Here is a 27,227-nt window from a genome sequence, read left to right on the forward strand (position 1 = left end):
GTCCAATTTGTTCATGTGGAAAACTTTAATAATTAACCCTACTACGTTAATATGATACTGTACAATAACATTTTAATAATGTTCTCAGGATGACATTGCTGATGGTTATATCATGTGCGTAACCACTTAACAGGCATGGTCAGGTCACATGTGACCGCACTACTCCACTGTGTGCCCCAATGTTTGATGAGGAGATCCGTTCTACAGATGTGGATAATATAATATTTAAATATATTTAAAAATACTTTTTAAACTATATTAAATAAAAAATGTACATAAAAACGTATGAACGGTTTTGGAGGGAAAAATTGGCAGTTAAGTGGATGAGGAGAGTGTTGGTGCATTGAAATCACATCCATACTTATTCACTGAACATGATTTTAAATGTCTCTTTTTGTATTTTAAAGCCACTATTACATGAAAAGATGCAGGCTATATGTAATAGCCTGCATTCAGGAATTTCTGCGAGTTGGCCATATTTTTAAATCGGCAATCATTTACTTTAGCATAAATCACTGTGGCAGACTATTAGAAAAAAAAATCCTTATATTTAAAATGTGTCTTTAGTTTTGTTTCTTCAGACTGATAGTAATGATTTATAACTCTGTGCCATATTATAAACATCCCATGGCAACTACTGCTATGATGTCGTGAGCAAAGCTGCTTTGGAACACCACTCTGAGCTCTGGCTGATCTGGGAACTGGAAAACAAACATACCTTTTTACTCACACTGCCATCACATGACATGAGAGTTATTTGCCTGTCTCTATGTGATAAGGAAATAGTGTTTTGTAGTACAGTGAAAAATGAGATGCACAGTTGCTTGACTTATATAAAGGATCAAGAATAAATATTCTACATGGGATTTCTACTTTCAGTATTCCATTTTATTCAACATTATCTTAGAACGCATAGCTGACAATGACGAGTATAAAAGTTAAAATTGTAGTCAGTACACATTATTAGTGCATACATGTGTAGACAAATTTCTACATATACAGTAGGTATGTGTTTTTTATGTTGTATATTCATTGACTATCTAATTAGTATAATTTAATACACAGTAACTACAGTACGTATTAATTTTGCCATTCTTTGGACTAGAAATTGACATATGGTTCTAGAGGCCCTTTTTTATAAATGCATGTGTTTTTTTACAAAAAAATTCCTTAGGCTAATTCGAGACAATGTTCAACATTCACACTCCTGACTGTAGCTGAACCTCTCTAGTTATCCGTGTGGGACTGAGGGGCCTTGTATGAAATCCAGCTCAAGGGCTGAGTCTTGATTCAGAGCTATATGGGGCAGATGTATGACCCTGGAGAAGTGATAAAGCAGTGATAAGCGCAGGGTGATAACGCACCAGCCAATCATTACGAATTTGAAAAATTACAGTTAGGAGCTGATTGGCTGGTGTGTTATCACCTTGCACTTATCACTTCTTTATCTCTTCTCCAGGCTTAATACATCTGCCCCAAAATAACATATGAATATATAGATACTTGGATTTTTTTTTGTGTGGCATGGGCATCATTTTACAGGTTATGCTAGAGGGTGCATTTAGACCAGGGGTGGGGAACCTGCGGGCCGTATAAGGCCCGCAAAGCTGTTTGCTCCGGCCCACCCGTTTGTGTCAGTGAAACACGCCGTCGCTCAGTCTGGCGGCAGCGTGTCTCAGCTGTCAGGACAGGGAGGAGAGCGCGGCTATGTCGGGCAGCGGCGTGTAGGACTTCAAACCAGCTGCCGGTCTGTGAGCTCTGATTGGCTCACGAACCGGCGGCTGGTTTGAAGTCCTACATGCTGCCGCAGCTCGACATAGCTGCGCTCTCCTCCCTGTCCTGACCCCCTGACATGCCGCCGGGTGGAGCAGCAGCAGTGGTAAGCAGCACAGTGGGGTGGGGGGGACTGTGGGGGCATTTGTGGATCTGGCACTATGGGGACATTTGTATACCTGGCACTGTGGTGGCATTTGTATACCTGGCACTGTGGGGGCATTTGTATACCTGGCACTGTGGGGGCAATTGTGGGTCTGGCACTGTGGGGGCAATGGTGGATCTGGCACTACACTATAGGGGGCATATGTGTATCACGTCCCATTTGCCACTGGTTATCACCTTCAACTTTATCACTTCTCAAGGCTTAATACATCAGCCCCATTGTGTACTTTATTCCGTTAATATAGTTCTCTTATGCCTTTAAAATAGTTTTATCTTGGAACAGCCCCTATGTAACCCTTTTGTGTGCATCTCCACTCCCAGACCAAAGTGGTTACTGGACAGCAAGTAAGGGAGTGAATGCTGGATGTAAAAGTTACCTTCCGTTTAGTAAATATCTAGAAATTTTGCCATTTTGTTAAACAGAATCTGTGGCCTGTTCCGTTGGGGGCTGTGCTATCTGCACACTACCTTGCGGCAACGCTCTGCTACAAGTTGGCAACCCCCCCCCCCCCTCCCAAAAAAAAATAAAAAAATGAGCAACCCCCCTCTTTTTTTTTTTTTTTTTTTTTAATCCCCCCCCCACTCATTAGATACTGGGGATTAGAGCCCCTCTGTGGGCTTCTTGTGACAATTCATGAGCCATGCCAATTCTGATGGTTAATGGACACGCTCAGAACAGCTGGATTATACAGCCACGATGTCTGTAAACATAGGCTGATTCTTGGCATCAAACCTTTGTGCTTATCATATACACAATTACAAGATACTGGCAAAGCTCAATGCAAGTTCCACCAAGAAACAAAGCTCATGGATTGTCTTACAAGAAACATATTTGTTGCTTAGGCGACACGCTGTCTTTAAAACATTGACAACTTCTGTCATGCGATATACTGTAGTACATCTCCAAGTAACAATTGCAGGAGTACGCAAAGGGCAGCCCGTCAAAGAGAAAGTAAAAGTGAACTTTGTCCACGCTACGCTAATAACTGGAGTATATCTGCCAGATCTGCAAACTTACTGAAGCGTTTGCTGGTTAAGAAAACAGAGCAAAATATAAATGTAATATTTTGCTATGTTGTGTAGAAGGCTAAATCAAATTGACTTGCTTTTGTCTAAATGATGTTAGAATAGCTGTGTTTATATTAAAAATCTCAAGTTGCTCAATGCATGCTGTTGAGTGCTGGCATGTTCCTTGGAATGTCCGTTCTACATTCTTAGTCACTAACTTTAAGGCAAGTAGACTTTTTAATTTGGTGGTAGTGGGTGTGTATGGATTAGCTGGAACCTACAGAACACCTCTGGCTTGATCATACAAGAACGGTATGCAGTTAATATACTGCCCGTCGGGATCCCAGCTATCTCAATACTGACGCCAGGATCCCGATGGGGGTACTATACCGCCTCCGGAATACTGGCGAGTAAGGTGATTCCCCATGCGTAGTCAAATGCAGCCAAAGATTAAGTCTGGCGCTATCCATGGCCGGTTCTAGACCATGTGGCGCCCAGGGCGAAAGTTTCCTTTGCCCCCCCCCCCCCCCCCACGGCAAAATAGGGTTAGTGTGCGACAAAGGTGCATAAAAATGGGGGGCGTGGCTTCATATGAAAGAGGCGTGGTCAGTTTTGCTGCCTGTAGTTTTGCCCCCTGTAGCGTTGTGCACCCTGTAGAGCTGTGCCCACAGTAGTTGTTATTATGCCCCCTGCAGCTGTTATGCCCCCTGCAGCTGTTGTGCCCCCAGTAGCTGTTATGCCCCCTGCAGCTGTTGTGCCCCCAGTAGCTGTTGTGCCCCCAGTAGCTGTTGTGCCCCCAGTAGCTGTTATGCCCCCTGCAGCTGTGCCCCCATTAGTTGTGGCCTCAGTAGTTGTGCCCCCTGCAGCTGTGCCCCCATTAGTTGTGGCCCCATTAGTTGTGCCCTCATTAGTTGTGGCCCCAGTAGTTGTGCCCCCCTTAGTGTGCCCCTGCAGCTGTGCCCCCATTAGTTGTGGCCCCAGTAGTTGTGGCCCCCTTAGTGTGCCCCCTGCAGCTGTGGCCCCAGTAGTTGTGCCCCCTGCAGCTGTGCCCCCATTAGTTGTGCCCACAAGTAGCTGTGCACGTCTCTCCCATAGCGCTGCAAAGAAAGGTCCTCTCCGCGAAGGGAAACTAGATGCTACCTCACTGCGTGTCTAGATTCCCTTCGCGGAGAGGACCTTTTCAAAACCGCCGCCATCCGAGTTAGTAGCGGCTCTTGCCACGGCGGCAGCGCCCCCGGGACAGCCCCCCCCCCCCCCGGGTAAAAGTACTGCTTGCCCGTGGCAAGAGCCGCTACTGGCGCTATCTACATGCTCATCAGTCTATTCTTGTCCCAGCTGACTGTGATTTGTGGGAATTTATGTTTCAAAACCACCAAATTGCCCTTTTAAAATCCCAGCATGTATGGGTAGAAGCACGTGAAGCATTTACATTATAATATTGTTATCTTTGCTTTCAGTGTGCAAGAAACTGCACAGCCCACAGTGACAGACCTCTTCACTTAGCACGTTCCGAAGCATGAACATAGGCCAGTGGAGTGTCATTAGTGCTAACACTGTCTGATGTACAGTACAATAAGGTTCAAAGGAACAACTGAATGATGGCTTGAGTTATTAGATCTGTTCTTTTGCATGATCACCACCTAAACCCCATTGTTCTGAGCCGTACTAGCCACCCATTAGATTCTGAATAATAATAATTTCCTAAGATACCTGCTAAGTGAAGTCCATATACAGTATTTGCACAGTGGTCTCAGTTGCACCTCTGCATAATTTGTCTAGTATTATGCCGAGCCCCTCATCAGGCCCAGGGAAAGCAAATCAGCGTATTTCACCCTGTAATAATATACAGAAATATTTTTGGGCTTCATGTATCCTTTATGCAGTCTCCAAGAAGGTAAAAGGATGCAACTGCAACACAGTGTGCTTATAGCTACAAGTAAACTACATCGGTTTGTTTGCTACAGTGTCACTGAGACTATAGAGCAGCAGTGGCCAACCCGTGGCTCTTGAGCCGCATGCGGCTCTTTCTTTATTCAGATCTGGCTCCTGACACTCAGTCACATGTCCACAGCAGATCTGGAAACCGCTGAACTCCAGCCAGACACGCAGCAGCACTACGGGGACTAAGAACTGAGGGAGCCACTGGCAAACAGAGGACATATAAGGGGCTGCTGCAATGGCACATATGAGCATACCTCCCAACATGACCCTCTCCAGGAGGGACACAATGCTCTGCTTCTGGATTTTTCTCTTAATGTATAATTGCCGGCACCTGTGTTGAACAGGTTACTGGATAAAAAAGGTATTTCAGCACAGGTGATGGCAATCATAAATTAAGAGGAAAGTCCAGAAGCAGAGCATTCTGTCCCTCCTGGAGAGGGTCATGTTGGGAGGTATGATATGAGGGTGTGCTGGAGTGACACAAATGGGAGTAGGCTGGAGTGGTACAGGAGGGTGCTGGATGGAGTGACACATGGTGGAGCTAAAGTGTATTATATAGATCTGGCTTTTTCAATGTATTTTATGTTGGGTCTGGCTTTAAAATGTATTTTATAGCATGGGCGTGGCCTAGCAGGCACAAGGCTACACCCCAATTTTGCATGCGCGCCTTCGGCTCAATGTCGGCTCTTTGACGTACCTAACAAGACTTTTTTGGCTTTGTCTCTGACTGGTTGGCCACCCCTGCTATAGAGAGCTGATTCATTGGGATTCATAGTAAGGTATAGAACTTCAGTTGCCTGAAATGATACTTTACCAGTAAAAAGTACAGCTGCTGCATTACCGCAGATATCCAGTAGGTGGCTTTGCAGAGCTTTTGCAGAGAATGCAGAGAAATGTGCTATTTCTTTCTACATGTTAACAGGTAGTAATGGTGAGAGTCATTTCTTGGAAGTAGGACAAGCATTACATCATACAGTACCTGGTTTTAATTTCTTATCAGGTCATGCAAACAAAGTTCAAATATATAGCAATAGCTTTTTTTTTTCAAGGGAGGTTTCAGTAACCGTGAATTCAAAGAATTTGAAGTTTATTAAGTTTATTCACTTCACCGAATACTGTTTAACTTGTAAGGATGCCAATATGTGAGGTAAAAAAATAAAAATCCTATTTTTCTGTGACTTGCCTACATGTGTCCTCATACATCTGGTCTCCAGTGAGGCAGAGCCTGTTCTGTCATTCCCAGTATACTCCAGAGTTCTGACTGTATAAAATATATGAAAAATACAAAGAATATATTGTAAATATCTTCTTTTTATTATTCAAATCCATTTTTTAGTCCACACTCTGGCGTATACTGGTCTATGACAGGTGAGGCACTGCCTCCCCTGCCTGCCTTTTCCGCACATCGATGATCAGAACTGACCAAATTTCCAGCTGTATACACTGCCACGCCTGTGTATAAAGACCACATTCGCCCTTGGGCTCATATATTGTGTGTAAATCTGGTTCTGATACTAGCCAGTGCCTCCTCAGCCATTTACCTCCCAGCACCTCACTGATAGCCTCTGTAATTCACACAGTGCAAGATGCCTGACGTGAGTGAGCTGCTAGATCCTGTGCTAGCCTGCTAGCATCGGACAGCCTTTTTTTGTACCGAAAAAGTGTCTTAGTCACAATACGATGTGACCAGGAGTCACCAGGAGACTGTTAATTAATGTTATACTGTATGCCACACTTGTGTATTGTGTGTGACCGAGTCTGTATTTGGAGCACAACGGAACTTGTATTGGAATAAGGCTGCAGCTGCTACATTGTAGCGCTTCGTGTACAGATTCAGAAGCTCAGTCGCATACAGCGATACAAAGTAATCAGCACAGCCTCCTGGTGCGTTAGCCGCATTGTGTTTCGACTAAGACACATTTTCGTCAAGAACAGACGCCCAACGCTATCAGAGTCTTGCAGGACTTTGCGTGACAAGAGGGCGCGACTGCAGAAATGATGGATGAGGACACATTTGTATGTCATTGCTTGTCTTGGGGTATAATCTAATTGTCCAACATGCCCATGTAAATGATCTAGAAATACTTCTGGCAGTTTTCATTATTCCATTATACCTCCTAACTTGTTCTACACCAGCAAGTGCGCTTGAAACACCCTATGATTGTATTTTTGGTAATAGCTGTGAAAGCTATTACTCCATGCTTTGTAGGTGTGATGGCTTCCATTATTGACTGCCTGGTTTACATTGGAGATGTCCGTGCAGAAATTGATGTACTGTGCTTTGAAGTGTATGTAATATAATGTAGGCTGCTTCATCGGATTTACAGCTGATTTGGCTTGTGTCTCTTCGCAATGCTATTAAAATAGATTAGAACGTCTTCCAATAGTACTTTGTCTAAATACCTGTTTTTTTTTCATTTCAGTTTGTCAGTCATTGCACCTGGCTCCTAGTGGAGGCGAATGTACTTCTGCCCCTTCTGTTGTAACGTGTATACAATTATTAGTATATAGTTTCATATTTTATATATGTGAAATTGCCTACAGGACAGTGAAGCTGTGCTTTGTCGACTACATGATGTTTGGGGTGTGTGGACAATTTGCTTCTCTTTTGTTTGTTCTTCTCAGTATAAGGAGAGATGTATCAAGCCCTGTAGAGAGAAAGTAGAGTAGTCACTCTCTAAGGGTGCAAAGGCAAGAGGTATCATTCAGCGTTACGTTAGCTCTTATCATGACCTTTGCCACTGAAGGACATATAACGCATCTCACTCCTGCGGTGTCGGTTGTAGTGTGCTGGGGTGAGACGTCAGAGCTGGGCAGATCAGAGGATCCAGGTGGCCAAAGGGCCAAAACATTTCAGCATTTCCATATGTTATGTATGTGAAGTGCAGCACTCAAGCCCCCACCATCTCCCACGTTTCTGGTATGAATGGACGACCATGTTAAGGTCGACCACTATTGGTCGACATTGACTAATAGTCGACGCATGAAAATGATCGACGCGGTACAGGTCGACTCATGAAAAGGTCGGCATGGATTTTTTAACAGTTTTTGGTGTCATTTTTTCCGTAACATGACCAGGAACCCCGTAGCCTAGAAATTTGCAGCTCCGTAGGCAAGTGCGTACCTGTATAAATTAGGCCCTGAATGACTACATCAGTGGTTCCCAAACACGGACCTCAACGGTCCAGGTTTTAGGGATGTCCCTGCTTGTGCATAGATGGTATAATCAAACTGACCGCGGTACGGTCACCTGCGCCTATGCTTGGTTATCCTTAAAACCTGGACTGTTGGGGTGCTTTGAGGACTGCGTTTGGGAACCACTGGCATACACAATGGCTGTACGCCTTGCAGGGCTACTACTGCAGAACCTGCTGTACATTTATTTGGTTTGTAGTCTATCGGCATGCAGTATAGCTGCACAGTCTGATCCATCTGTAGAAAACGTATCATCGAGTCACTGCTGTCTATTGGGGATACTTGATATGACTTTGAAGTTGAAAAGGCAAAAGTGCAAATCCTTTCTAAGGATGCTTGCCGTTGTGTTTCCCAATTTGGGCTGCTGCCATGGAAACCATCTAGAGAGTCAGTGAGCCGAGTACATCGCTCTTGCTGCTGCATAAATGTATATTTTCTGTTTTTACTGGATGTCCACAGCATAATGCTGAAGTTTTGCCTGGGGCACAAAGTATCCTTGCAGAACTCTCTACATGCTCTCTGAAGCAACGGAAAAATAGATTCTTGCCACAGGGCAGGAATTCATTCGTGTAAATGCAATTAATTGAGTAGGCGACTGTCAACAGTAAGGTGAGGGGGGGTTTGGGGGGGCTCCTCTAATCCGCTGAGAAATGATGTTTTTGAAAAAAAAAAAATATATATATATGTATATATACCACGTATATATTTCTAGCATCTGTGCAGCATAAAGCCATAACGTCTGCAGTACAAAGTTAGAGTAACTTTTGTGGCATGTACAGTTGGCCAAGTTAGGAACTGGAACCACAACTTCAATAAAAATATTGTATAAATAAACGATCCATAGCTGGTAGCCAAATCAGGATATTTAGTTTTATTATCTGTGGGGTTTTCTTTTAATTATCCCAGCAGAATTTTAAATTAACCAGTTGATTATTATTTTTTGTTTGGTTATTATATGACATTAACTGTATTATGTTTAGCTTCCGTTTGAGGAAGACGAAACATAGTTTGAGTTTTATTTGCTGCTTGTCTAAGTTATCAGGGTTTTAGGTCTGTTAGACTACAGTATCTGTGGGCCTGATGGACGCAGTAGCGCGTAGATGCGTCTTTGGCTACACCCGCTGTGCAATATGATGCTAACGCTGCAGGAGGACGCAGTACCGGATCACAGTGCAGGAACATCGGTCACTTGAGTGGCCCTCGGGTTCCTCAAAATGGCCGGTGTTTGCAATCAGCCAGGGACAGTGAAGCTGCTTCAGAAGACGCAAATGCTGGCCTAGGTACACTTTGATAATGTGGCCGACACGTCCCCTTTTTAAAGAGTGCTATCTGTCTCCTCCCCAACCAGTGCTGCAGCTTAGGGGCATGTCACCTGACAATGCTGAACACAATCTGCACGTGCGCAGGACGGGTCCCGTGCATGCGCAGTTCACTAAACCAGCGGTTCACATATATCTCTGAATTAGCCCTTGTGCCTGTTGCCCTCAGGGTGGTGACATCGGTGACGTTGTGTGTGTGCCGTGCCTTGTTATCTAACAAAGTTCATTTATCTACAGTACATTGTTTGATATAATTGCTGGCAAAATTGGCCCATGAATGACATGAAGCAGAGCCCCCATACGTGGGAAAGGATATGGTGATGTGCAGGCAAATGCTGGTTGAATGATCATTGAATGCCAATACTTGGGAGTGAACTGCTTCCTTGCTTATAACATGACTGGTAAGTCCAAGCATTGTGTCACTGCTGGAAGAGGAAGCCAGCTGTATGGGAGGTTCTTCATATGCAGGTGTGTTTTACTTTCAATGAGACGGCTGGTACTTGCGTATACTAGGAATTTGTCTTCGGTTTGCTATACAACAGCCAAGTAGGTAACAGATAAGCAGGTGGTGGTGGTGGGGGTGGGACAGGTAAAGTCATACAGATAGGTATACCGTAGGGACACAAGTGAGTTACATGTACGTCTAGTCAGTCAATGTTCAGGAATTCAGCAGGCGGACCACTTGGGGGAAGAAACTTTTGAGGCTTCTGGTGGACCCAGTAGGGACGGCCCTCTAACGCCTGCCTGAAGGAAGCAAGTTAAACATGCTGTGGCCGGGCTGTAGCTGGTCCTTTACTATCTTCATTGCCGCTTTTTTAGCTCTGGACAGGTACAGGTCCTGGACTGAGGGAAGGTTGGCCCCGATGATCTTCTCTGCGGTTCTGACCACCTTTTGGAGCCTGCATCTGTCCCTCGCGCTGCCGGAGCCGTTCCATACCAGTATCGAGGAGCACAGTACCCCCTCCAAGAGAGGAGCTTCTGTGGGATGTTGAACTTCCTTAGTTGCCTGAGGAGGAAGAACAACCTCTGCTGCGCTTTCCCGACAGTGGCGTCGGCGTTGGACCCCCATTCATGATCTCGGGAGATTGTGGTCCCTAGGAACTTGAAGGAGTCCACTAGCGATACCACACTGTCAGCAATCGTTAGCGGAGGTGCACTAGCTGACTTCTTTCCACTATCATCTCGACAGTTTTGAGGGGGTTGAGCTCAAGGTTGTTGTGGCTGCACCACTGGGCCAACCGGTCTACTTTCCGTCTATAGACCGATTTGTTCCCGTCCTTGATGAGGCTGATGACGGTGGTGTCGTCGGCGAATTTGATGATCTTTACTGTTGCGTCTCTGAGCTGCAGTCATTTGTGTACAGGGAGAAGAGCAGGGGCGAGAGGACACAGCCCTGAGGGGCCCCTGTACTAATGGACCGCGCTTGACAGGTGAATTCCCCCGCTTTCACCACCTGTGTCCTATCTGTCAGGAAGTCTACTATCCAGGAACAGGTCACTTCTGGGACCCCTAGGCGAAGCAATTTGGGGTGGATTGTATTGAAGGCCGAGCTGAAATCGACAAACAGGACCCTTGCATAGGTACCAGGAATTTCCCACCCCGTGAATGATTGGTTGGGCATAGCAACCAATCATATTCTGGACAAAAACTCAAGCAGTAACCATGAGAATCTAGTAATGTGGAAAGCACAGTGGATTATTTACAACCTTTACTGCCGTTATTTCTGCAAGGCTCCACTAGTTCCTTCACCTGGCACTGGACTTCTTGTGGCATGCCAAGAGGTATTGGATTTCCCCACTGTTACTGTAAATATAATGGGGACATTGTCTGGGTTGGCAGTGCCAGCAAACTGTAGTTTTCTACTTCCTTGGGCTGTTATATTTACCTATTATTGCTGGGCAGAGCAAACAAGATCTCTCTCGCTCTCTCTCCTTCTCTTTCTCTCTCTCTCACACTACACTATGCACCTGTAGAAGTGTCCTGATGATGGAGTCCACTTTCTCAGTTTGGATCACTGCAGGCTTATCATATGTATCAGGTTTGATATCCTTACTTGCAGCCAGAAATGCAGACTGTGTGCCAGTGCAAGTTTACGTATCATGTTCCACAGAAATCTCTGCTTGGCCTTAAACTACGGTGATGGTTGCAGAATATAGGCTAGCTTCCTAGTGACTGAGTTAGTGTTATATATACACAGCCTGTGCTGCAGAATAGCTGTGATCATTCCTCGCTCTTCATCCTTTTCCTCCACATCTGTTTGTTGCGCCAAAATCTCTGCAGTGCAGAAGGTGAGCACTGAGCGGCATGACGAGCCAGCCATGTATTCATTATTCCTCAACCTACTGCTTGGCATAATGGGTCTGCCACAGTTCAACACATTAAGAAAGCCACGTAGGACTATACATGGCCGGTGCAAGGTTTCTCGGCACCCTAGTCAAAACTTCAGCCTTCTGCCCCCAACCACCACTGATACCCACTTCCCAGCCTTTCAGGTGAAAGTGTGACTTATAAGTTCTGCAGCCACCACTTGCATTTAGTACAAGGGTGTTTCTTTCCGAGACATCCTTAATTTTGTGATAAGCAGACTCAGCGGCGCTATTCCGGCAGCGGGATAGTACCCCTGTCGGGATTACGGCGTTGGTATTGCAACCGCTGGGATCCCGGCGGGCGGTATTTTAACCGCATACCATACCACCATCTAGGTCTCCAACTGCCATATCAGATTTCACTCATATAAACTACTTACGGCAGATACCGGCCTGCCCCCTTATATAAAAGCTATCAACCGATAACCATAGCTTAGCACCAGTAAATAATGACACAGATAGCAGAATATGGCGTTTAAATGTGGTCCTCTAGAACCACATTTAAATAGAAAAATTATGATATAGCCACAAGGTGAATAACTGAAAAGGCAACAACTCTTCTCTATAACCACAGATAAAGGGGAGACCCAACTGACTAGATGGAGTCGCTGGCCTCCGGAATAGAGGCTACCAGCCAACACATCTGATCATCTGCAAGACTATCGGCCATCTAAGAGCTGCAGCTCCGTAGCTGGGGCCTGGAAATCTGCATCGGAAGACGCAGGTCCTAGCCCCACCACTACCAGAAAACGGGGGTGACAAGCCCCATTTTCAGGAATGATGCCTAACTCGGCCTGCCCTCCAAAAGCAGCAGCCTGTCCATCAGAGTTTACTTACATCTCTAAATCAGGCTCTTTTTGCGCAGCAAAATCAGACTCTGCATTTTAGATGCAAACAAGCAGATCTACAGTGTATAAGTATTATATTTTCCTTTTATCATGGGATATTTTTCCTACTTTAACCGCATCTAATCCATTGCAGAACCAGCTGTTATCAGGTTCAGTTATTATGCTGTTCCAACAGGCTGGCATGACATTGCACTTGAACCAAATCCTCCGATAACGTCATTATGAAGGCAGTGCTGTTTATGTTTGAGCAGAAATTGATTTTCTTGGCCCCAAGTGCGCAGATTTCCCAGACGTTTTACACATGTCCAAATTTGGCGTTTGCTAAATTTGTTTATTTGTGTATCCAGTTAAAAAGTAAGTAATCAAGGACCATGATTAAATCCAGGGCTGACTATTCTCGTTGGAACGGTGTGTGTAGATGAACTGTAGGAATATGGCAGATACTAATGTAATTACACACATTCAGGAAGAGCCCTAATCAGCTGCAGCCGTTATTCTAGATACAGGAGGAACAGTCTTATAGGCCCTACACACTGGCCGATTTTTTGAAAGATATGAACGATCTCGTTCATAAATGAACGAGAACTCGTTCATATCTTTCAGTGTGGAGACTCCAGCAATGAACGATGCGCGTCCCCGCGCTCGTTCATCGCTGGTCTCCCGTCGGCTGTGCATGCAGGCCAATATGGACGATCTCGTCCATATTTGCCTGCACTTCAATGCCGTCACTGCCCCCCCGCCGCCGGGTCGCTTGTCGGCCGTATCCGCCGTCGGGCAGCTCGGCGGCGGGTCGGCCAGTGAGTAGGGCCCATTAAACTATCAGCAAAAACAAAGGACTATTTCAAGGTCAAAGAAATAATAAGATTTTACTTACCGATAAATCTATTTCTCGTAGTCCGTAGTGGATGCTGGGGACTCCGTCAGGACCATGGGGATTAGCGGCTCCGCAGGAGACAGGGCACAAAAATAAAGCTTTAGGATCAGGTGGTGTGCACTGGCTCCTCCCCCTATGACCCTCCTCCAAGCCTCAGTTAGGATACTGTGCCCGGACGAGCGTACACAATAAGGAAGGATTTTGAATCCCGGGTAAGACTCATACCAGCCACACCAATCACACCGTACAACTTGTGATCTGAACCCAGTTAACAGTATGACAAACGTAGGAGCCTCTGAACAGACGGCTCACAACAATAACAACCCGATTTTTTTGTAACAATAACTATGTACAAGTATTGCAGACAATCCGCACTTGGGATGGGCGCCCAGCATCCACTACGGACTACGAGAAATAGATTTATCGGTAAGTAAAATCTTATTTTCTCTGACGTCCTAGTGGATGCTGGGGACTCCGTCAGGACCATGGGGATTATACCAAAGCTCCCAAACGGGCGGGAGAGTGCGGATGACTCTGCAGCACCGAATGAGAGAACTCCAGGTCCTCTTTAGCCAGGGTATCAAATTTGTAGAATTTTACAAACGTGTTCTCCAACTTCTCCCCCGACCACGTAGCTGCTCGGCAGAGTTGCAATGCCGAGACCCCTCGGGCAGCCGCCCAGGATGAGCCCACCTTCCTTGTGGAATGGGCCTTGACAGATTTAGGCTGTGGCAGGCCTGCCACAGAATGTGCAAGTTGAATTGTGCTACAAATCCAACGAGCAATCGTCTGCTTAGAAGCAGGAGCACCCAGCTTGTTGGGTGCATATAGTATAAACAGCGAGTCAGATTTTCTGACTCCAGCCGTCCTTGAAATATATATTCTCAATGCCCGGACAACGTCCAGCAACTTGGAATCCTCCAAATCGCTAGTAGCCGCAGGCACCACAATAGGCTGGTTCAGATGAAACGCTGACACCACCTTAGGCAGAAAATGAGGACGCGTCCGCAGTTCTGCCCTGTCCGAATGGAAAATCAGATATGGGCTTTTATACGATAAAGCCGCCAATTCTGATACTCTCCTGGCTGAAGCCAGGGCCAGTAGCATGGTTACTTTCCACGTAAGATATTTCAAATCCACCGATTTGAGTGGCTCAAACCAATGGGATTTGAGAAAATCCAAAACTACATTAAGGCCCCACGGAGCCACAGGGGGCACCACCGGGGGCTGTATATGTAGTACTCCTTTAACAAAAGTCTGGACTTCAGGAACTGAAGCCAATTCTTTCTGGAAGAAAATCGACAGGGCCGAAATTTGAACCTTAAAGGACCCCAATTTGAGGCCAATAGACAATCCTGTTTGTAGGAAATGCAGGAATCGACCCAGTTGAAATTCCTCCGTGGGGACCTTCCTGGCCTCACACCACGCAACATATTTTCTCCAAATGCGGTGATAATGTTGTGCAGTCACCTCCTTCCTGGCTTTAACCAGTGTAGGAATGACCTCTTCCGGAATGCCTTTTTCCTTTAGAATTCGGCGTTCAACCGCCACGCCGTCAAACGCAGCCGCGGTAAGTCTTGGAATAGACACGGTCCCTGCTGAATCAGGTCCCGCCTTAGAGGTAGAGGCCACGGATTTTCCGTGAGCATCTCCTGAAGTTCCGGGTACCAAGTTCTTCTTGGCCAATCCGGAGCCACGAGTATCGTTCTTACTCCCCTTTGCCGTATAATTCTCAGTACTTTGGGTATGAGAGGCAGAGGAGGAAACACATACACTGACTGGAACACCCACGGTGTTACCAGAGCGTCCACAGCTATTGCCTGAGGGTCTCTTGACCTGGCGCAATACCTGTCCAGTTTTTTGTTGAGGCGAGACGCCATCATATCCACCTTTGGTTTTTCCCAACGGTTCACAATCATGTGGAAGACTTCTGGATGAAGTCCCCACTCTCCCGGGTGTAGATCGTGTATGCTGAGGAAGTCTGCTTCCCAGTTGTCCACTCCCGGAATGAACACTGCTGACAGTGCTATCACATGATCTTCCGCCCAGCGAAGAATCCTTGCAGCTTCTGTCATTGCTCTCCTGCTTCTTGTGCCGCCCTGTCTGTTTACGTGGGCGACTGCCGTGATGTTGTCCGACTGGATCAACACCGGCTGACCCTGAAGCAGGGGTTTTGCCAGACTTAGAGCATTGTAAATCGCTCTTAGCTCCAGTATATTTATGTGAAGAGACATCTCCAGGCTTGACCATACTCCCTGGAAGTTTCTTCCCTGTGTGACCGCTCCCCAGCCTCTCAGACTGGCATCCGTGGTCACCAGGACCCAGTCCTGTATGCCCAATCTGCGGCCTTCTAACAGATGAGCACTCTGCAACCACCACAGAAGAGACACCCTTGTCCGTGGCGATAAGGTTATCCGCTGATGCATCTGCAGATGCGATCCGGACCATTTGTCCAGCAGATCCCACTGAAAAGTTTGTGCGTGGAATCTGCCGAATGGGATTGCTTCGTAAGAAGCCACCATCTTTCCCTGGACTCTTGTGCATTGATGCACAGACACTTTTCCTGGTTTTAGGAGGTTCCTGACAAGTTCGGATAACTCCTTGGCTTTCTCCTCCGGAAGAAACACCTTTTTCTGAACCGTGTCCAGAATCATTCCCAGGAACAGCAGACGTGTTGTCGGGGTCAACTGAGATTTTGGAAAATTCAGAATCCACCCGTGTTGTTGCAGCACTACTTGGGTTAGTGCTACTCCGTCCTCCAGCTGTTCTCTGGACCTTGCCCTTATCAGGAGATCGTCCAAGTAAGGGATAATTAATACGCCTCTTCTTCGCAGAAGAATCATCATTTCGGCCATTACCTTGGTAAAGACCCGAGGTGCCGTGGACAATCCAAACGGCAGCGTCTGAAACTGATAATGACAGTTTTGCACCACGAACCTGAGGTACCCTTGATGTGAAGGGCAAATTGGGACATGCAGGTAAGCATCTTTTATGTCCAGGGACACCATAAAGTCCCCTTCTTCCAGATTCGCTATCACTGCTCTGAGTGATTCCATCTTGAAACTGAATTTTTGTATGTACAGGTTCAAAGATTTCAGATTTAGAATAGGTCTTACCGAGCCGTCCGGCTTCGGTACCACAAATAGCGTGGAGTAATACCCCTTTCCCTGTTGTAGGAGGGGTACCTTGACTATCACCTGCTGAGAAAACAGCTTGTGAATGGCTTCCAATACCGTCGCCCTGTCTGAGGGAGACGTTGGCAAAGCAGACTTTAGGAACCGGCGAGGGGGAGACTTCTCGAATTCCAACCTGTAACCCTGAGATACTACCTGCAGGATCCAGGGGTCCACCTGTGAGCAAGCCCACTGCGCGCTGAAATTCTTGAGTCGACCCCCCACCGTTCCTGAGTCCGCTTGTAAAGCCCCAGCGTCATGCTGAGGGCTTTGCAGAACCCGCGGAGGGCTTCTGTTCCTGGGAAGGAGCTGCTTGCTGCCCTCTCTTACCCTTTCGTCTGCCTCGGGGCAGATATGACTGTCCTTTTGCCCGCTTGTTCTTATAGGACCGAAAGGACTGCGGCTGAAAAGACGGTGTCTTTTTCTGTTGGGAGGGGGTCTGAGGTAAAAAGGTGGATTTCCCGGCCGTTGCCGTGGCCACCAGATCCGATAGACCGACGCCAAATAATTCCTCCCCTTTATACGGCAATACTTCCATATGCCGTTTGGAATCCGCATCACCTGACCACTGTCGTGTCCATAAACTTCTTCTGGCAGATATGGACATCGCACTTACTCTCGATGCCAGAGTGCAAATATCCCTCTGAGCATCTCGCATATAAAGAAAAGCATCCTTTAATTGCTCTAAAGTCTGTAAAATACTGTCCCTATCCAGGGTATCAATATTTTCAGTCAGGGAATCCGACCAGACCACCCCAGCACTGCACATCCAGGCTGAGGCGATGGCTGGTCGCAGTATAACACCAGTATGTGTGTATATACTTTTTAGGGTAGTTTCCAGCCTCCTATCAGCTGGATCCTTGAGGGCGGCCGTATCAGGAGACGGTAACGCCACTTGTTTTGATAAGCGTGTGAGCGCCTTATCCACCTTAGGGGGTGTTTCCCAGCGCGCCCTAACCTCTGGCGGGAAAGGGTATAATGCCAATAACTTTTTTGAAATTAGCCCTTTTCTATCTGGGTTAACCCACGCTTCATCACATACATCATTCAATTCCTCTGATTCAGGAAAAACTACAGGTAGTTTTTTCACCCCCCACATAATACCCTTTTTTGTGGTACTTGTAGTATCAGAGATATGCAAAGCCTCCTTCATTGCCGTGATCATATAACGTGTGGCCCTACTGGAAAATACGTTTGTTTCTTCCCCGTCGACACTAGATTCAGTGTCCGTGTCTGGGTCTGTATCGACCGACTGAGGTAAAGGGCGTTTTACAGCCCCTGACGGTGTCTGAGACGCCTGGGCAGGTACTAACTGGTTTGACGGCCGTCTCATGTCGTCAACTGATTTTTGTAATGTGCTGACATTATCACGTAATTCCATAAACAAAGCCATCCATTCCGGTGTCGACTCCCTAGGGGGTGACATCACCATTACCGGCAATTGCTCTGCCTCCACACCAACATCGTCCTCATACATGTCGACACACACGTACCGACACACAGCAGACACACAGGGAATGCTCTATTGAAGACAGGACCCCACTAGCCCTTTGGGGAGACAGAGGGAGAGTTTGCCAGCACACACCCAAGCGCTATAATATATATGGGAACAACCCTATATAAGTGTTGTATCCTTATAGCAGCTTAAATATAGTAATATCGCCAAAAAAAGTGCCCCCCCTCTCTGTTTTACCCTGTTTCTGTAGTGCAGTGCAGGGGAGAGTCCTGGGAGCCTTCCTCACAGCGGAGCTGAGCAGGAAAATGGCGCTGTGTGCTGAGGAGAATAAGCCCCGCCCCCTATTTCGGCGGGCTCTTCTCCGGAGTTTGTGAGATCTGGCAGGGGTTAAATACATCCATATAGCCTCAAGGGCTATATGTGATGTATTTTTAGCCATAAAAAGGTATTATACATTGCTGCCCAGGGCGCCCCCCCAGCGCCCTGCACCCTCCGTGACCGCTGTGTGAAGTGTGCTGACAACAATGGCGCACAGCTGCAGTGCTGTGCGCTACCTCAGGAAGACTGAAAAGTCTTCTGCCGCCTGCTTCTGGACCTCTTCCATCTTCGGCATCTGCAAGGGGGGTCGGCGGCGCGGCTCCGGGACGAACCCCAGGGTGAGACCTGTGTTTCGACTCCCTCTGGAGCTAATGGTGTCCAGTAGCCTAAGAAGCCAATCCATCCTGCACGCAGGTGAGTTCACTTCTCTCCCCTAAGTCCCTCGATGCAGTGAGCCTGTTGCCAGCAGGACTCACTGAAAATAAAAAACCTAAAAACTTTTTCTAAGCAGCTCTTTAGGAGAGCCACCTAGATTGCACCCTGCTCGGACGGGCACAAAAACCTAACTGAGGCTTGGAGGAGGGTCATAGGGGGAGGAGCCAGTGCACACCACCTGATCCTAAAGCTTTATTTTTGTGCCCTGTCTCCTGCGGAGCCGCTAATCCCCATGGTCCTGACGGAGTCCCCAGCATCCACTAGGACGTCAGAGAAAACAGCAAATATTTAAAATGCATTGCATTAACAATTTGTTCCCTATCCTCTTTTAGCACATAGATCGACACCAGCCCCCCTGTAATGTCCCAGATGGCTGCAAAAACGCAACAAAAGTAGGTTTTACATAGATCGATAATAAAAAAATAAAAAGAGAAAACTCGGATGGGACTTGGTGAGAACTTACTGTATCTTAAATAAAGTGAAAACTTTGCAGCAATGTATCAGAGATTCCAGCTCCTTTCTCAAGCTGATGCGCCTTCACTTATTTAACCACTTAACTGACGATTTTTCCCCAAAAAAAATCGCTCCGAAATTGTCTTTTTTTTTTTTTTTTTTCATGAGTGAATTATGTGAAGAACATGAATTTAACTCTGTTTGATAATATATGACCCACACGCTAAATCTGACTCTGTACTGTGTGATTTTGAATAATCAAGTTGACCAACTGATCTCTGTACTATTTGATCCTACCTGTCTCACAATCCGTCAGGTGTATCTGAAAACTGGACTGGATAGAAACTCATCATGACTCTTGTAAGGGGATTATAATTATACTGTACTTATATTCAATGCAAAGTGTGGTTAGATGTTCTCTAAAGCATCTTAGGGGTACCTTTACTAAGGCTTTTAAACTAGAGAATGGGTGATGTTGCTCATAGCAACCAATCAGATGCTATCATTTTCTAAAAAGGCAATAGAGAAATGATAGACGGCATCTGATTGATTTGTTGCTATGGGCAACATCACCAGTTCTCTGGTTTACAAGCTTTAGTAAATGTACCCCTTAAGGGGGGTACTGATGGGGGGAGATGTGTGCTGAGCGATCTTAACACAGACCATTCAGCACACATCTCTCCCCCCACGTGCTGAGCGAGGGGACGGACGGACGGGGGGCCGCTCACTTCACACCGTGCTGAAGTGAGCAACCCGCTAGATTGAGCCTGCATGCGGGCTCAATCTAGCACCAGCGATAGCGATGGCTGGGGGGCATACACACGGCAGATCCGTGCTTAAAATCTAAGCAATCTAGTCAGATTGCTTAGATTTTAAACACTGATCTCTCCGTGTGTACCCCCCTTTAGTGTTCAGATGAGTGCAATTTGGCCAAGGCCTGGGGCTAAATAGCTCGCTGATCTGTCCCATTTAACATTGTGGCTGGGAGCTATAATTCTTTCATAGGACATGAAATGCTACATAAATTATTCAAAGATACAATCCCATCTGCTGCTTGAGCACCTCTCCAGTAGGCGGTGCCACAGAGTCTTTGCAACACATACACTACGTATTTGCGGCCCATTCCAGGACACTTATGTGGGATAAAGGCATTATGGTGGGAGTTCAGCATGGTGTCTAAGTGCTGCAGAAGGATCGAATGACTGACCAGAATTAATCTTTGATTTAAATCGCACCTTGGTGGACAGTAAAGATATGTGTCTAGTATGTGCAAGCAGCCACACTTGTGGATCTTCTGATCCAGAGACGCAGCGTACGTTACTTACAGCGAGGCAGCATACTTGTGCTAATGGACTGCTCCACATTGTCAGAGTGAATGTGGATGTTGGCTTTTATTACAGAGGTTTCAACATAGCTCTGCAGTTATTCCATGTTCTGCGCCAGCTGTCGGCTCATAATGTTGTTATGATAAGATACTCTTGTGAGAGAGACTCGTATAAACACGAATAATTCATTATAAAAGTGCAAGTAAAATAATATAAGATAAAGGCCATAGATTGTGATCTTTGTGATGTCTGTCCAACCTTACCTTGAAAACATGGTTGCAGAGTGTCCTGGATTTTCAGGGAAAGTCCACCTTCAAATAATGTTATTATCCATGCAGATTTGTCTATTTTTTTTTTATGTCCTCGGATACGACATTTAACAGGGAACTGTGTATTGGTTACAAAGTTATTTACTCAGGAGATCTATTGTTACTTCTAGGGCAACAAATATAGTGGGATCTGCCTACAACTTGCCCGATGCCCTATTATAGCGAACAGTCTAGATTCTCTAACACATACACTAGGGTCCATTTAAGTCAGAAGCCAATTAACCCTTATCAGTATGTTTTTGACATTAGCAGACATATAAGTTCTCTGAGGAAACCCATGCAAATATGGGGAGAACATACAAACTCCACACCTTGGGCCCAGATGGGAAACAGAACTCATGTCCTCCAGTGTTTTGAGACCGCTATGATCTATAAATAGAAATGGGAAATGAGGGTTGATTAACTAATCCCTGGATTCCATCGTAATATAGTTCAGCTATGTTTTAAATACTTTGCTACAATAACATACAGAATTAGTTCTCTGAGACTTAGAATTGCAGCCTGGATACAGAGCTGATACTGTGCTCTCGCCTTGAGGAGGTTTCAAAACCGTTCAGTGTGAAATATCATTCTTATTGCATGAACAGTATTGGTTCCGCTGCCCTGTATACGAGATGCAGTGCTCTGTGTCTGTGAGCTGATTCTGGGTTTTGTTTACGCTGAGTACTTAATATGGGTTCAGTATAGGTTATCTACAGTCACATTGTCAATAGAGACTCTGCAGACACGAGCAGAGGTGAGGCTAGATTCTAGAGGGGATATGGTCGTTAGGTCGACCACTGAAGGTCAACAGGTCGACACGAGGTTTTCAATTTTGTAAAAAATTTTTGGATTTTTTTTCATACTTAACGATCCACGTGGACTACGATTGGAACGGTAACCTATGCCGAGCGCAGTGGTAGCGGAGCACGGCACCTTGCCCGAAGCACGGCGAGCGAACACGGTGCACTAATTGGGATTCCCCGTCACTTTACGGAGAAAACGACACCAAAAACAGGCCAAAAACCTCATGTCGACCTTTTGACCTGTCGACCTTGTACATGTCGACCTAATGCATGTTGACTTAATGCCAATGTCGACCTTCAGTGGTCGACCTAAGTTGGGTCGACCCAACGACCCATTCCCTTCTAGAGAGACACTTCTCTGCAGCAGTTGTTAATGTTATGCCCCATAATAGTGCCCCAGTTCATTTTCTGCACCATAGTAGTACCTTAGTTGATTTTGTTTTCAGAACCATCGCAGTTCCCTAGTTCACATCATATCACATTGTAAGACTGCCAGGACACATTATGCAACAAAGAACCCCAAATTCACATTATGACATTCAGTGTCCCCAGTTCACATGCCTCCTAACTTGGTGGAGGTAGGAAGCGGGACTCCGGCCCGGCGTAGCAGCGGCCACCCGGAAAAGGGGATGTGGCCTCAGTAAAGGGGTGCGGCTTCGTGGTAATGCTGCTATCATGTGCCACGGCCCCATTTCCCATCACTATAAAGGCAGCGCTCTGTGAGCTGCTGGTATTCCCCTAGTCCCTCTTGTCTCTGTGAATGGACGCTGTGCGCATGCTAATCAGAGCATCGAGTGACAGGAGCCTCCCAACTGCCCCCCCTTCACCGCGGGACACTGCAGCCTGCGGGTGGGACAGTCCTAAAAAATGGGACTGTCCCGTGAAATTCGCGACAGTTGGGGAGGTATGAGGTCATATGGTGCCTCCACTTCATATAGTGCCACACTACAGTGCCCCCCAGTTCATGTTACGGGGTATATTCAATTCAAGTCAGATCCTTTGCGACAAACATTGTCAGAAAGGATCCGACAACGCACTATTCAATAATGCCAGTCCGACTTTTTTAAAGTTGGATTGACATTATTGTCGGAAAGGACAGACGCAGGCGCCGGACACGGCTCTCCGCTAGCAGAGCCTCAGATCCCCGCAAAGGACACAGGCGCCCTCCTGGAGCAGGTCATCGCAGCGGGGAGAGCAGGAACCCTGCTGCAGCACTGCCGCCAGACCTCATTGCAACGTCCACCCGACTCCAGCAAGCGGGCCCTCGCTTGCTGGAGCCGGGTGGATGCTGTCCTGAGTGGCTGCACCCCATCTTCCTGCTACACTGCTGCAGCCGCAGGGTTCCCTGCGCTCCCCCGCTGCGATGACCTGCTCCATCAGAAACCCGTCTCCTCCTCTCAGCCGTCCCCGCGCCATCTCCTCTCAGCCGTCCCCGCTTTTTTTAAAGTCGGATTGAGAGTGTCTGAAAAGGGGCCAAAACCTGTCGGATTTGGCCGCGTTTCCGACAAAAACATGTGGATCCGCGGCTATTCCGCCGATCCACGTGCTTTCCGACAAGTTGTAATTTCTGACTTGTCGGATTGCCGGGAGCTTGATTGAATAGGTCGAATCTGGATTCGATCTTAAATTGTCGGAAACTCCCGTTAATCCGACAAATCGGGAAATTCGACTTGAATTGAATATACCCCCATGTAACATTATAATGCCCTCCAGTTAATTTTATACCACATTACAATGAGCAGTTCCAGGGCAGGACCCAAAGGTGAAAAATGTATGTAACACATGTAACTTTGTCAGGGAAGGTAGGCCTCTCTCAGCTCTGGGCCCTATCAGATCTTTTACATTAGGCTTAATGGGCAGTAACTGAAAGGCCCCAGGATTCCAAGGGTACTGGACTGATAGCTGAGGGTCCTCTCTTTACAGGGGTACCAGAATTTTGAAAATCGTCCCAGGGGAACCAGAGATATCAGACTTCATAGCAGCAGCACTCCCTGTCCGATCTTTTGTTAATTACTCTTCCCGGCTGGATATCTTCAGTTCTTTCTTAGGGTATCTGGCAAAAGCTGGGACTCTCCCCATTCTGTGGACACTGGCAGCTTTAATCTACCGTGCCCATTACCGGCGATATCAGCCATCCAGCAGCCGGTCCCTGCTCCAGCTCCACACACCTGTGATGTGGTTATATATATTTGTCAGTGAATTGTTCCAACTCCTGAACCCCAATTTACCAAGACCCCCTGAAAGCTGTGAGTCTCAGTTTTTTTATCCTATCATAATCTAAGAAATCCACTCTGAGAAACCGGAGATACCTGTAGTCAAGCAAGCTGCCCTCCCACCAGAAAATGCTGAATATTAAGCCCACTCCACCCCTCCCCCACATATTAAATACACCCTACCACCCTGGAAGTCATGCACCCTTCGTTCAGCTTAGTTTCCCCCTTCTACATTTTAGTGTTCTCCCTCCCGCCTCATCTCGCTAAAACCATCCCATCCATGCGGTAAAGGAGAAATCCACAGACATTACTGTTCCAGGTCTTGCATGCTGTGCGGAAGATAGAACACCTTCTACCGCCTACGGGGCATCAGACGACAGCACCCCCTACCCGCACTGCTGGAGGATGGGTAGGGGTCCCAGTGCATTGCTTTGCCCAGGGGCCTACACTGCTGTTAAAACAGCCCTGGGCCCTATAGCAGCTGCAGTCCTTGCACCATGGTAGCTACGCCCTTGGACAAGAGAACGTTGATGCCAGGATTTCGTCTTGGTTAAAATGCCACCATCAGTAGCTGCCTTCGTAACTTTAAACCATACTTGCCTACTCTCCCGGAATGGCCGGGAGGCTCCCGAAAATCGGGTGACCCTCCCGGCCCCCCGGAAGAGCAGGCAAGTCTCCCGGAATCAGGGGTCCGCCTGCCCGTCCGCCCACTTAATGTGTAAAGTGGGCGGTCCGGGCAGTTGATGACGCGATTCTTGCTGAATCGCGTCATCATAGCCACGCCCCCTGCAGTGTAATGCCGGGGATCGCGGCACTACAGAGCGGGGGGCGTGGCTTAAAGGGTGTACAGCTGAAACTCCGCCCCCATCCCGCTCCTGCTCCACCCCCGTCCCGCCTCCGGTCCACCTCCTCCCCACGCTACAGTCCTCCCCTGCCCCCTTGCTGAGCCGACCTGGCTGCTCTCTCCCGCAGAGAGCAGCCAGAATGTCGGCAAGTATGCTTTAAACATGTTGCCAAAGTGCCAATTTATCTCTATTGAAATAGTGACTGGAGACATCCAGCCTGCATTTCTTTAAAGTACAGTAGAACTGTTTTTATGGTTGCACCCAGGTTCCATGTTGTCCTATTACCATGATCAGGTGGTGTTTGATGATAATGAGTTTTGAATTGTTGAACTTGCAATTGTAACATAGATTACTTATGAATATTGGTCATGTCAGGATGATAATAATAATAATAATAATAGTGAGGTATGGATTTTTGACTAACCACATTGTGCTCGTTATGTTACTGTCATTTCAATTCTGTAAATTGTTTTTGTAACAAGAAACTCAATACGAAATATCTAATTTCTGCACTTTGTCATATGCTGACTATCTGACGCTTTTTCCATAGAACTCATGGAGTCCCGCACAGCTCGTTTCTTCAGCTTCGGCTTTAATACAAGCGACTATCGGATCCTTCTTCTAGATCAGGACCAGGATCGGATGTACGTGGGGACCCGTGACTACCTGCTCTCAATGGACCTTGGCAACATCAACCGCGAGCCCCTAATTGTAAGCTCAGGAATGGAAGGAGAGTGAGAGAAACACTACAGTCACAGAATGTTAACGAATATTCCATATCGCACACTTGTACGGTTCCCTCATTTCCTGGTTTTCCCATGGTTTCCCATAGATAGTGCTATAGCCGTGACTGGTTGTTGTAATAATGAATGACAGGAACTGTAACAACAACAGCGTGATTGATGTAGAAGGAACAAATGGCCATAGTAGGAATGGATGGTCACAGTTGCGTAAGTGGAAATGGATGGTTGCAATTGCCATAGCTGGAAGTATAGTCCTTGCCATAGAAAAAATAGATGGCCACAATTGATGTAGAAGGTACGGATTGGCGTAGTTGCGGTAGTAGGAATGGATAGCCTTAATAGGAACGGGCGGCCACAGTGGGAAAGGACGTCCGCAGGTTCCGCAATGCGTGTGGACGGTATCCGTTTGGATGGTCGACAGTCATTAGGTCGACCACTATTGGTCGATACTGACATGGTCGACATGGACACATGGTCGACACATGAAAGGTCGACATGCGTTTTTCAAATTTTTTCTTTTGGGTAACTTTTCCATACTTTACGATCTACGTGGACTACGATTGGGAACGGTAATCTGAGCGCAGCGGTAGCGGATCGAGGCACCTTGCCCGAAGCATGGCGAGCGTACGCGGTGCACTAATTGGGGTTCCCCGTCATTTTACGCAGAAAACGACACCAAAAAAAGTAAAAAAAAACCTCATGTCGACCTTTTCATGTGTCGACCTTTCATGTGTCGACCATTTTCATGTGTAGACCATTTGTCAATGTTGACCATGCCAATGTCGACCAATAGTGTTGACCTAATGACTGTCGACCATAATATGGTCGACCATTCATACCGGAACCCGCGTGGACAGCCGCAGCTTCCGCAGTGGGAACAGGCGGCCATAGTGGGTACGGACGGCCACAGTTGCCTTGTCGGATGTGCTGGTTGTTTCTAGTTGTGAGAAATTGCACAGACCAAAGGAAACGGGAACGTTCCCAACCAGTTAAACAGGACTTGTAGATGGTAATAGTGTCTGGGTGTGTTTATAATTTATGGCTGACGTGTGATACCTAGGATAAGTGAAATATAATTAAGCAGGTTTAAAACAAAGTACAGTAATGGTTTCAGAATCATCCCTATTCGGCATCCAGACAAGATCAAAGCCTTGGTAGAGTAATCCTTCCCTGGTTCACATCTTCACATTATAAGAATCTTAACCAAGTTATTACAGGAGAATAGTTGTCTCAGTGATAAAGTTCTTCAAAGCAGCATTAGCTCCCATACCTGATGGCCTTTCTGCTTGTTCATAGGAACCCTTTTCACCATACTTTCCCCTTAGGCTGGTTTAACGCTGTACTAGGAGGCATTAAGCCTGATACTACCCCTCTGTCTTCTGATATAATGATACAGTGTCAGCAGGCACTAGTGCTTATTTATTGATTCGCTATTTGGAACTGTAGAATTCTTGTATTTTTATGAATACATTTCATTCATTGCGTACCTATTGTATTTGTGCAATTAAATTCAATTTATTTTAATCCTCCTGCGCTGCCATACTTTTTTTTTTTTTTTTTACCTCTATGGGGCTTATTCAATTACTGTCGGCTTTTTAAAAAATGTCGGAAAAACTGCACTTTCTGACTTTTTTAGGTTGAATTTGGATTCGATCTGTTCAAT

General features: G+C 46.5%; 1 protein-coding gene across 2 annotated transcripts in view; it reads left to right on the top strand.

Annotated features, from left to right (window-relative positions):
• Window positions 1-27,227, top strand: part of LOC134948526 (semaphorin-3F-like) — a 96,582-nt gene that overhangs the window by 31,419 nt on the left and 37,936 nt on the right. For both annotated transcript variants that reach the window (XM_063936550.1, XM_063936551.1), the window contains one exon: window positions 25,372-25,532. In XM_063936550.1, coding sequence (XP_063792620.1) covers window positions 25,372-25,532 — 161 coding nt within the window. The remainder of the gene's footprint in view (window positions 1-25,371; window positions 25,533-27,227) is intronic.

The sequence above is a fragment of the Pseudophryne corroboree genome, chromosome 8 (genome assembly GCF_028390025.1).
Source record: "Pseudophryne corroboree isolate aPseCor3 chromosome 8, aPseCor3.hap2, whole genome shotgun sequence".
Taxonomy (NCBI): domain Eukaryota; kingdom Metazoa; phylum Chordata; class Amphibia; order Anura; family Myobatrachidae; genus Pseudophryne; species Pseudophryne corroboree.